Source organism: Ambystoma mexicanum, chromosome 5q (genome assembly GCF_040938575.1).
Source record: "Ambystoma mexicanum isolate Mex_15411 chromosome 5q, UKY_AmexF1_1, whole genome shotgun sequence".
NCBI lineage: Eukaryota > Metazoa > Chordata > Amphibia > Caudata > Ambystomatidae > Ambystoma > Ambystoma mexicanum.
Genome location: NC_090933.1, coordinates 587414706 through 587427597, shown reverse-complemented (window position 1 = coordinate 587427597; position 12892 = coordinate 587414706). Strand labels below are relative to the sequence as shown.

Genomic DNA, 12892 nt, shown 5'->3' with positions numbered 1-12892 from the left:
CCGGTGGTGTTACGCCCGCCAGGTCAGACCTGGCAAGTGTAACACCACACGGCCGCAGAACTCATAGTTAACCGGTCCAGAAAACAGTGCCGGTATGGTTTTACCGGCACTGTTAAATCTGAACCGGCTAACTTGTAATGAGGCCCAGTGTCTTCTTGACTCAGAAACAAGAGAATGACATCAATCATCTACCAAGGGCCCTTGTGGCCTGCAGGAGAGGTAGGTGTCAGTGAAGTTGTAGGTTCTTATAGGTACTGGGTGTGACTGCCCAGCTCACGGCCTATCTGCCCTTTCAACAATGCCTGCCACTCTGCTTGCCTCCTCACTCATTAGGACCTTCAGTTTCACAGATATGCTCTAATCTGGATTGCATCCTACCTGACAGGTCACTCCTTTAAAATCTCCTTGAGCCTGCAAACATCTGACTCCATCCCTCTCCCTGTCGGCATTTCCCAAGGATCTGTCCTTGGAGCTCCGCTCTTCACCCTCTATACCTTTTCCCTAGATAGACATCTTATCTTTGACTTTCACTATAACTGCTTTCCTGATTACACATATATCTTTTTCTACTTTCCCTCTTTTATCATAGCCACCTCGTAACACATTAACAACGGTCTCACTCCAATCCATCAGCTGTCTGCTTTCTGAACTACTCACCAAAAACAGAAATTCTGTTACTCCTGGCTCTTAACACCATCCCTACTATCCCATCTCCACCCCCCGCCCCCTACCTTCTAGCTCCCTGGCCCAAAGCTTGCAAACTCTGGCTTTCTTAAACAGCAATCTAGACCTGCAAATATCATCATTAACACCATCTCTTCTACTCGTATTAAACTTCTCAGCATTCAGAAAATGTATCCCTTTCTTACATTTCACTCTAGGAAAGTTGTAATTTCCACCTTGGTCCTTAGCCAGCTCAACTAGCACTCATGCATACTCCATGAGCATCCTCTCTACTTCTTTCTACCTCTAGACAGAGTCCTCAACTTCACTACTTGCACACTGTACAAACTGCCTAGTACCTCAACCAATTCTACCTACAGACAACCTGTTGGCTGGCTCTCCCTGCACAAGTGTTCACTTTTCAAGTTCCTGCTCCTAGTCTACTAAAATAGCAATGGTCTTGCTCCTCAGTACCTGCCGGACTGTATCTCTTTTACCTCACCATCCCCTTCCCTTTGCTCCTTTTCTGCACTCAACCTCAGTGTCTCATTCCCCCATGCCTCCATCCACTTTCCTTCTTTCTCCCCACTCGCCACTACATTGGTAACCACCGCCAGTCACAATCAAAGCCAGTCCGGTTGTGGATCTCTTCAAAGCTCAGCTTAAACTCCACCTACTGGTCAAAGTTCTGTGCAAAGAGGATGCTCCCACTATCCTCCCCTTATCCTCCCCCCCACCCTTCCTACCTGATACCAACAATTCTGTACGCTGCTCTTTAAATTGCAAAACGTGCCCACCTAGGTTAATGCTACCTTTGAAAGTCATCTGATTTTTGTTTGTGTTGTCTCTGGTCTATAGTCCACTTTTTTCACACCCTCATAAACAGATGCATCCCATGTTCTCACCTGTGCGCTATTGTACATGCACCCTTCTGGGCAATGTCTCTGCTATTTATAAATATATTTTTAAGTCATTTCTGATTGAAATGGCATCCCTTTTCTTCAAGTAACTGCAAATTTAAACACAAATAAGCTAGAACTGTAAAATGATATTTCATATATCATGGGATGTTCGTCTAGAACAAGTATTTCAGCTTCCACATTGACTTGATTATATATGTTTACTTACGCCCCTAACCTTCTAGCCACTGCCTCGGCTTAGGAAAATAACATATAGTTTATTATGGGGGCAACTGTGCCATGAAATATAAATTGTAGTGGCATGTGAACGTTTAACATTAAATATTCAATAAATTCCCTTTCGCCCTTATCTCACACCTTTCATCATTGGTGGCAATAGGCATTCTTCATGAAGTTAGAAATTATGCAAAAGAGTGAATCCTAGTGTACAAAAACAGCGCTCACAGGACTCATTTTTAGAATTCACCATACATGGTATGGAGGGCACTATTTGTGCATGCACCTCCTTGCATGTAACCCCCACTATGAAATTTTGATCCATTTCAGTAGAGGATCTGAGCAGACACAGATTTTGGGCAATGCTGCAGGGCCGTCCAAAGCGAGGCAGGGTAACTGCTGTTACCATCAGCAGGCCAGGAGAGGGGCAGCCCAGCTTCGCCCCCGTCAGTTCCTCTCCTCCCCCCAGCTAGAGAGACACTCAGTCTATGCAACACAAAGCTGAGGAAGGGCGAGGTGTGAACAATAACCTCACCCACTCCTCCAGGCACCAAGGTGCTAAGCACCTAAGGAAACCAACAGTCAGGCAGGGCCCAGGTTCAAAGACCTGCCCCCCCTGGGGGCCAGATGGTCGGCTATCCGGCCAGGGGCTGGAACACAGCAGCCCCCACTACTATACATATCACAAAGACCCAGGGCTTCCCTGGGTCTTACAAATGAGAGCAGCATGCTCTGAGAAAACAAAATCAGTTTGTGGCCCTGAACGGGGACCCAAACAAACAGGAGGTGCACTGTTTACTCAGTGCCTTCCAACCTTTGTTCTTTAGCAAACTCTGAAGTTTGTTGCATTCGCAGCGTCTTTGTTTCCCTTTGAACATTGCACTGCTCATGTACCTCTGCACGGCAGCGAGCGGCGAACACTGAACAAACAAAGAAAGTCTCCCGGGACGTACCGAAGGGAAGCAGGACTCCACTTACCAGCGCGAACGAAGGAAGGAGGAACCTGCAGAGTAGCCCGGCGTAGGCGGTGGCTTCAGTCAAGCGTCAATTTCAGGTAAGCCGCCACACCGGGCTGTGAGCATGAAATAGAACACTGTTTTTTCTAACCGCGTGCAACAAAGATAAACATCCGCGTGCAGCTGCTCGCCGGCAGACCCGAAACGCGCGCAGCGCATCAGTTTCAATGGAAATATTGCAAGTTTAAACACTGAGGCTGCGGGGAAACCCTGTTCTGGGAAACCTTATTGCAAAAGTACAACGAACATTGTAATTGAGGCAGTAGACAGACAACTTTTGGTTCATACAGCATTTGGGGCATTTTTTAAGGCCCAGGCTAACAGGGCACACGCAATTAATTGCAGTGAACAACAAAGGCATAGTTTATCCACATAACTCGAACCTGGGCACAAGAAATAATTTCAGCTCACCAAAGACCACTGCTGCATTTTGTCTGAACATAAACCAAAATATTTTTGGGGGTAACACTCTACAGTTACCCAGCATGGGAAACCGTAATTTTTGCAAGCCCACAAGAATCCACAAATAATACAACAAGCATTATAATGTGCATGATAGACGGTGCTATTGCACAACGAGTAGAGAGCTCATTTTGACATCTGTGCAGAGACTGCTGACACTGGTTCAGATCCCTGCAGGGCCAAACACAGCCTTTTTCAAATATCTTTCTTTTAATCAAACAGGCTGAAAGGAAACATGGGTCCCAAAAGAAAAACAGAGAAACCCACAACACCGGCACAGAAACCCAAATCACCCCACCTAATGGCAGCCATCGAGGCAGCAGAACACTACGATTGGGCATGGGTCAGGGAGAATATGCACGGCCTACCAAGGGAAGGGACACCCATACCACCCAATCAAGATGACATCACAACACCACCAAAGAGACAGAAAGTGACAGATGGCCCTAAAAAAGGTAACAAAAAAAAGCAACATTGTGTGAGAACATGTCGGAAATGCAACAATTATTGCGCGAAATGAGGGGGAAACAATTACCTCAAACAGGGGAGCAGGGACCTCAAACCCCCAACATACCCCTAAACCTACCATAACGGTGAACCCCCCCCACCAGCAACGATCCCAACAACAGAAGCCCCAGCCACACCACTGCCACAGGTGTCAGCAATGCCAACAGCTACCAGCACAATTGCGTTAACTACAGCCACAGCAGACCCAACAGGTGCTTTAAAAGCATGGGCAACCCCCAGTACAGAACCACTGGGACAGACAGGGCAAAGCAACAGCAACTCAACAGATATAGCAATGATCTGCAATGCCCAATTAGAATTAAAATTGAAATCCTTCCAGACTGAAATACTGAATAGATATAAAAGATGCCTAGCATGAAACATTGACACCACAATCAAAGAGGCCATATGGGCCAAAGAGTTCATAGAAATCTTTTCACTTATAAAAATCCAACGCAAAGGGAAAGATGCTTTTAGGGATCCCAAAAAGATAGAAGAGAAAGCCATAGCCAGAAATGCCCAGGTAGAACAGAATTGGAACAACTGGCTACAGGCCTTCGCCATCTTGGCAACAATGTATGAAGAAAAATTCCCCAATGATGGCAGAAAACTATGGGCTTACATGGATAAAATAAGAGAAGTAAAAATCACTCAAAATGGGGAGACCTGGCTAGCATATGATATCAGATTTAGGAGAAGCATGTCAGAGAGGCCAGCCTTAGAATGGGACAAGGTCCAAAATGACTTATACACGTTAAACGCTGAGCCTCCATCGGAGGAAGAGGCCTCACATAACATCTCCAAAAATAGCAAAAATGCACAGGGTCCCAGAAATAACGATAAGGAGAAACATAAAAAGGGGAAACAGCCCTTTCGGAAGAACCAGCCATTGGCGGCTAAGTCTAATACCCACAGGCAGAACAAAAACCACTCTCCAAAATCCAACATTCCATACAGGAATTTTGGAAAAAACCAGTGCACCTTGGGTAAGGACTGCTGGTACAAACACGCTTGCACAAACTGCAACGGTGAACACGCAGCAAGCAACTGCACCAGACTGCCAGCCAAAAATGCAAAAGATTAGCACCATCCACTCCCTTTCAACCCCAGGTTTGGCACCAGGCAGAACCCCCATCAACCCAAACAATTTTAGGGAAGCACTCATGAATTACCTGGACAAGGAAACCAGCGAAGCAATCAGGCAAGGTTCCACCAAGGTTTTCATCATCCCTCTCAAGGGCACAGGTTCACAGATCATCCCAATGAACCTGAAGTCACGCAGGGACAACCCCCAAGTGGTGGAGAGCAAAATCAAGAAGGAATTACTATTAGGCAGGATTGCAGGACCCTGGGACCACTTGCCCCTCAAAGATTACATAATATCACCATTAGGACTGGTCCCCAAAAAAGAACCAGGGAAAATGAGGTTAATTCATCACTTATCCCATTCCAAAGGCCAATGACTAACCAACGGCATTCCACTCACGGAATCCACGGTATCCTACACACACTTCCAGGAGGCGGTAAGACTCATACAAGAATGTGGAAGGAACACCCTGATGGCCAAACTAGACATTGAATCCGCTTTCAGACTATTGCCAGTCCACCCAGATTCCCAACAATGGCTAGGTTTTACTGTTAACAACAAATTCTATGTAGACAGATGCCTCTCCATGGGGTGCGAAGTATCCTGCGCCCTATTCGAGCAATTCAGCTCCTTTTTTCAATGGGCTTTTAAAAACAGAGACCAGCTACCAAAATAGTACACTACCTCGATGACTTCATGGTAATGGGACCAGCAAATTCTGAAGAACGCAACAGGGCTCTGGCAAAACTAGAAGGAATGGCCGCACAGTGGGGCATAAATCTAGCAAGGGAAAAAACTACCAAACCGGCCACCAACATAATTTTCCTGGCCATTGAAATTGACTCGGCACAGGGCTATGCAAGATCCCTAAAACAAAAATGGCAGAACTCCTTGAGAAAATACAAAGCCTAACAACAAAAGACAAAGGCACAGTAAAAGAAATTCAGCCATTAGCGGGAAGCCTCAACTTTGCAGCCAGAATTATCCCTCAGGGGAGAGTATTCTCCAGAAGTCTGGAACTAATAATCAAATCTTGCACCAAACCCCACCTGCACATCCGACTAGGCACAGAGGTGAAACAAGACCTGGAAATTTGGGGGAATTTCCTTGAAGATTCTAACGGGACATCACTTTGGCCTATGTCATTGAACACCTCAACAAAAAGGGTCCTTTTCACTGATGCAGCCGGGAGCAGGGGGTTTGGAGCCATACTAGACTCAGAATGGGTGGCAGGACACTGGCCCATAACATGGTAAGCTGCAGGGTGGACAGAAAATATCACCATCCTAGAAATATTTCCCATCTGGCTTACTTTACACATCTGGGGCAGGCAGCTAGCGAACACGGAACTCTTTGTCTGGTGTGACAACATAGCCGTGGTAGGCTCAATAAACAGAAGATCCACTAAATGCCCTTTAGTGCTGAAAGTCCTACAAGCCATTACAGCGGTCACACTACAAGAAAACATTGTGATCAAAGCAAAGCACATCGCTGGAGCAGACAAAAATATTGCAGATGCTTTATCTCGCTTTCAGTGGCCAAGATTCTGGGAGCTAGCGCTGCACACCCGTGAACAGATGACGCCATTACCAGCAGAATGCTGCACAATAATGAGAATACAAAAATAACGGCATAAACGCCAGTGCCAGAGAACTCAGGCCGGGATGCCCAACAAGAACCATGCACCTCAAAAACGGGTGCTAAAAAAACAATGCCATCAACGCCAGCGCCAGAGAGCCCAGGCCAGGATGTCCAACATGATACAGGCACCTTTAAAACGGGTGCTAACAACTTGCTGCCCATAGAAAATACGAACCCTGGCTCAGGTTTCTTAATAGAGATGGCAGAGAAAGCCCTAGCAAGCATTACAGCATATCAGTACAGTAAGTGTTTGCAAACAGTATTTAGAGCCACAGGGTTAAACCATGTCGAGTTAATAACAATTAAAGACATAGAAACATTCTTAAAATGGGCGCATGAGCGGGGCTTTAAGAGAGACTGGGCAAAAAGACACCTAGTAGCAATCTCATATTTTTCAAAAATACGGGGTGACTTAGATCCCACTCAGAACGCCCTCATTTCCTACGCTATGAAAGGATGGGCCAGAGTGGAAGGGCCCCAGATAGACACCCGCTGCCCTCTTGATTTAAGCAAACTGGTAAAAATAGCAGACCAGTTAGAAGCCATATGCTGGTACCCATATGAGATAATATTATTCAAAACAGCCTTTTTTCTGCCCTACTTCGGGGCTTTCCGGGTGGGAGAGCTCATCGCCTCCAGCACCAAGGCCACAAACGGTTTAGGCCTTATGGAGGTCAGGGTCAGACAAGACAGCGTCAACATATAAATCCAACAGTCAAAAAACTGGGGCCAAGAGAACCATTAACATTTGCTGTATTGATGAGGTAACAAACTGCCCAGTATGTATTACCAACCTTTATTACGCACAATGGCCCAAGGTAGGGGGGAGGTTTCTAATCCACAAGGACGCCTCAGCACTAAGCTGCTACCAATTCAAAGGGGTGCTGATGAAAGCAATCAGCAAAGCAGGGTGGGACCCCAAGGGCTTTGGCACCCACTCCTTCAGAATAGGTGCCGCCACCCCAGCATGGCAAGGAGGCTGAGCACCTCAAAAACTAAAAAACCTAAGGGGATGGAAGTCTGATTGCTACAAAAGATACATCAGACCACAGCTAGTATAGCCATCATCCGCATTTTTCTTTCTCCCCCCTTCAGAAACAACAGGCGAAGGGAGAACCTCTCTCCAATCAGCATGGGCAGTCGACCATTCATTTATCTTCAGGACGGGCCAATGGGCATAGGAGACTAACGAAAGGCCACCCTTCAGAAACACCATTGCTTCGGGGTGGGGATACAGAGGCCTACGATGGGCCGATATCAACGAAACACTAGCTGAGCTGGTCGCATACAGAGACCTGCCAGAATTTCTGGCCATACACCTAGGTGGCAATGATCTGGTTTCTATTGGAAGGAGAAATTTATTCGAAGACATTTGCTCCTCCCTAGCAGGCATTTCACACAATTGGAGGGAAACGGAAATATACTTCTCGGCCATCCTAGCCAGATGGAAATGGCAAGGGGCAAACTGTTACAAATCTGCAGACATTTCCAGAAGAAAACTCAACAGGGGGCTAGAGAAATTCTGTACAGCAAGAGGACTGGGCTTCATAAAACACCCGGCCATTACACTGGGTGACTCAGACCTTTTTCTCAAAGACGGCACCCATTTATCTAACCAGGGCATGGAACATTTCTTTCGAGAAATTACAGCAACTCTAGCATCCAGGGGGTTCACTAGTAGATACTTTCGGAGAACACAGTCAGCCGCCAACCTGCCCACGTGTGGCGGCACGGGCCAGAGGGGGTAACCCCAGGACCTGGTGCCAAAAGTATGTTACTATTATGATATGTGATTATTGTTATCTCCATAACCATATCTGTACAATAAAAACCTACTGCCTTTTATTGCCAACACTTGACAAACACTGTGTGAGCCAAATTATTCTGGGTGAGGGTATGGGGTCGGGCAATAATTATTCATGCATATGGGTTCAGCAGTTATGGGCAATGCTGCAGGGCCGCCCAAAACGAGGCAGGGTAACTGCTGTGACCATCAACAGGCCAGGAGAGGGGCAGCCCAGCTTTGCCCCCATCTGCTCCTCTCCTCCCCCCAGCTAGCGAGACACGCAGTCTATGCAACACAAAGCTGAGGAAGAGCGAGGTGTGAACAATCACCTCACCCTTTCCTCCAGGCACTAAGGTGCTAAGCACCTAAGGAAACCAACAGGCAGGGCCCAGGTTCAAAGACCCCCCCCAGGGGGCCAGACAGTTGGCTATCAGCCGGGGGCTGGAACACAGCAGCCCCCACTACTATACATATCAAAGACCCAGGGCTTCCCTGGGTCATATAAATGAGAGCAGCATGCTCTGAGAAAACACAATCAGTTTGTGGCCCTGAACAGTGACACAAACAAACAGGAGATGTACTGTTTACTCAGTGCCTTCCAACCTTTGCTTCTTTACCACAGAACCCTCCCACCCAACAAACAAGGGAGAAGAACAAAGGAAAAGAGATACATGGCACTGTACGGTGCCCACAACAAGTCGTGTCGTGGGACATGAGAAGGCGGGCACGGGCCAGAGGGGGTAACCCCAGGACCCGGTACCCAAAAGTATGTTACTATTATGATATGTGATTATTGTTATCTCCATAACCATATCTGTACAATAAAAACCTACGGCCTTTTATTGCCAAAACTTGACAAACACTGTGTGAGCCAAATTATTCTGGGTGAGCGTATGGGGTCGGCCAAAAATTATGCATGCATTTGGGTTCAGCAGTTACGATGTTACACTTTCTGCAGATGCAAACGTATGGTAGATGCCTGCCGCCATGTGCAGGCACAGACTAAGACATTTACATGGAATCTTATGGAATTTGCCAGCTTTTAGCAGCTAAAAGCTGTTCGATTGAAGAGCAAGCCATTGGATTTCTGCCAGAAGGCCATCAGATGCTGGCAGAAATGCTTTCAGATTTACAAGAAAAAGCAGACTGAGGGGTGGAATTTAAACTAATACATTTTAAATTTACTGGCGAGAACAATGGGCCTGATTTACAAAAAGCTTGTAACATTTTCTTTGTAAATCAAGCCCAATCTGTCGTGGCACTGAAGTGCAAAATGGCCGCTCCCTGCCATTTTCTACATTTCCAAAACCTTGTAGAAATATAAAGGCTAGAAACTAGGCCTTTACCCTTCACTTTTCCATTCCTTTTTGGAGGTGTAAATGCCTCTCACAATCCATGATTCCATAGAAATAACTGGTTAAGCGCCACCATAGAAAACTCATGGTGACCGCAAATTGGACAGATTTATCATTCATATCGGAAAAGAGGGCAGAGTTGTAAAGTCTGCTCCACTCCCCATCTACTCTATGCTGCAAAGTACACAGGACGGGCACACGAGGTAGTTAATCAGGCAGTAATCATCGCTACCATTTTTACTACCACTTATGACAGATACGAGAGTTTGGAAATGGAGCCCATTGAAAATCTGCTCGGTCATAAAATGCATGTGATTTATGTACGCATTTTACGAACGGGCAGATTGAAAATGGCACCCAAAGCATACAACCCGTGGCACAGCTTGACATGTGTTATGTATGATTCATGTGTGTTAAGAGTTCGGTCCCATGGACAGGCTGGCAGTCACTAAGAGACCAGAATGAAACTATTCTCCTATAATAGCATGCATGTTACGGCAGTGGGAAATGCCTAGAGTGGATTCAGTGCACTCCCGGTCTCTGCTTTTGCTACTCTTTGCATCTTATCATTGCAAGTTTACATTTCTGCTTGCGGGACACGTGCTGTTCTTTGACTCCTCTTTATCTGAAGGAGAGCTTTCAAATGCGAGTTTTACTGACAGCTAGAATATGACTTTACAGTTTGCACAAAACGTCCCTGCTATTGTGTTTGCGGTCCTCCTTGCACTACAAGGCTCTTGAATAGTTATCACTCTGCTCTGAAACGTACTTAAAACATGACTCGAACATGGGATTAGGATAACCACAGTAATTCATTATAAAAGAACATCCACGAGCTGTAAACAATGGCTGCCACTCACTGTCCCATCACACTGTGCGCCTTGGATCCGTAGGAACATCCTTGGGCTTCCAACGCTTTCAAACATGCAGACTCCAGAGCTGACTTTATGAACCTTCCAAAACGACACCTCGGAGTGACTTCCGGTCCCAGTGCAGCTGCCATCAGGTCTCAGGCACAAGGCCTGGCACCAGTTTGTTGTGAGCAGGACAATAGCACCATCATGGAAGACACCCTTAACATAAAGAGACACAAGGCAGTAGAAATGTATTAGACACAAGTAAACAACTTCACAATAGTGGCAGAGCTATGTGGCCATGGAGCACCTGGGGGCAGGCGGACGGGGATCAGGGGGTGTAGAAATGACTCAGTCTGTGTTCCCTTTCAGATCCTGATATACCTGATGCTGCCCACCCACTAGTGGGGGTACCAACACTCGTCCCCACCACTGCTTTAGAAGAAGTAGCCTGCTGGACTGATTACAGTTGGATCTTTATAACGGTCAATGTGATCTCCTGATGGGGAACGTACCATGCCATTTTTCACTGGAGTTAGTTACTGTCACCTAATTACTACACATGTTATGACATCAAGGGCACTCAATGAACATACCTCTGTAATAGAGTCAACTAAACATACATGAGTACTTTGACTACATGCCCCACAGGACTGACAAACAGCACAACACAGTGATGACAATGTTCAAAAGTGTGGTTGCATCACATACCCCCAAACACTTAACATATAATTTGTTTTAAAAAAACAAAGCATGTTTACATATGTTTTGTAAAGTATATAGCACTCTTATTGATAGAGTTCCCTGACAAATACCACCCAGCGTTCAATTCCACTGTCCACCATTGGCTGTAAATCAGAAAGATTTTCTAACCCAATGGGAAAATCAGTACTTGCTAGGTATATACGAGTCAGCAGTTGTGCACTTTGACAGCTGTACGTGATATCTTCCTGGGAGTAGCTACTGTGATAGAAGCATGCCAGGAGATGCCAGTCTTTCAAGTGCCAGGCAACCATTGGTAAAAGTAGTGGCCTGTGATAGCTGCACAGGTGTAGAGTCCTGGAATATTCCAGAATGTAGGAGAACCTGTGTTGGATATTTTGATGCTTGATATAGGTCTATGTCATAGTGTGATGTGGAATGAGCTGCTAGAACTATGGGCCTGTTTCCAATGGTATACGTGCATGTGATGAAAGGCTACTCTGTCTTTTAATCTTACATCATATTCAAGAGTGGAGGAGTCAGGGATAATCAATGTACAAAGGAGTCACATAAAACTGTGACATAAGGACAACGAGAGGTAGGTCCTTGCCAGTCAACAACTCTCCAGTCAGGCATCAAGAAATCCATATTGCCAGCTGGGAGTATGTTAAGTACAGGAGCTGCAAATGTATGTGATTCACACATCATCAGACACAAATCCAGGGTTTATACAAAAATAAAATTCATATCTACAACAAATGATATGTTTCGTGCACAGTAAGTAGCAAGTTACAAAGGAATTCCAATCCAACACACAATTGGATTATCAAGCTACTAAGGGTACCCCGTAGACACAACTATTAGAGAACCGGTTGTCATAAAGACAGACAGGATCAATGCATGACCAAGACGCTATTTCAATTTAAGTAAACACTTATTCAGGGACATTTATAGAATGGGGACAACTGAAACAAACAATGGAATCTCTTGGGAGAAATTTGGAGCTTCCTGTACTACTGAGAATATGCTTTCCTAAAAGAGAATGATCTAGGAGCTGAGGTTGTCATTAGAAAGTCGCTATACCCCAAACTAGGATATTTTCGTAATGCTCCCCTGTTCCCTACTCCCAAAACCTTAGGTTGCTAGGGTTTACAAAAAAAGTGGTACAGGAAAGTATGTAACACATAATATGTTCTAGGTAGGTAGGTGGAAAGTTGTATAAAGTGCACTATCACCAAATAAGTATCTTAGCTATCTAGCAGGTCTCATATAGGTCAGGCAATACATGTTAGCTTATGGTAGCTTAAATAAAAACGTTGCAAGACTTTTTCCGAAGGTCAATAGGTATTGTTTCATGCAAAGTGAGTGAGGGAGAGAATTCCATCTTTTTGCTGCCTGCACTGGGAAGGTACGACCTCTGATTCCTTCTCTATGGTATTTAGGGACAACGACCAGCTTGTCTTTATCTTATTTTAAAGTTCTGACTAGCATATATGATTCAAATTTGTTGGCGAGGGGAACTCTGCTGAAGACTTCTGAACACAATACATAGGCTTTTGAATCCAATACGTCTGTGAACCGGTTGCCAATGTAGGGTGTGTAGAGCTGGGGAGATGTGGTGAAATGTTTTCTTTCTCAGAAGGATTCTGCCATTGTATTCTGGACAGATTGTTGTCTTTGAGT

General features: G+C 45.5%; 1 protein-coding gene across 1 annotated transcript in view; it reads right to left on the bottom strand.

Moving 5' to 3' along the window:
- The window catches only part of RP1 (RP1 axonemal microtubule associated), an 809829-nt gene that overhangs the window by 139092 nt on the left and 657845 nt on the right, over positions 1-12892 (bottom strand). Inside the window, exon 15 of the mRNA XM_069621057.1 lies at positions 10514-10726. Coding sequence (XP_069477158.1) covers positions 10514-10726 — 213 coding nt within the window. The remainder of the gene's footprint in view (positions 1-10513; positions 10727-12892) is intronic.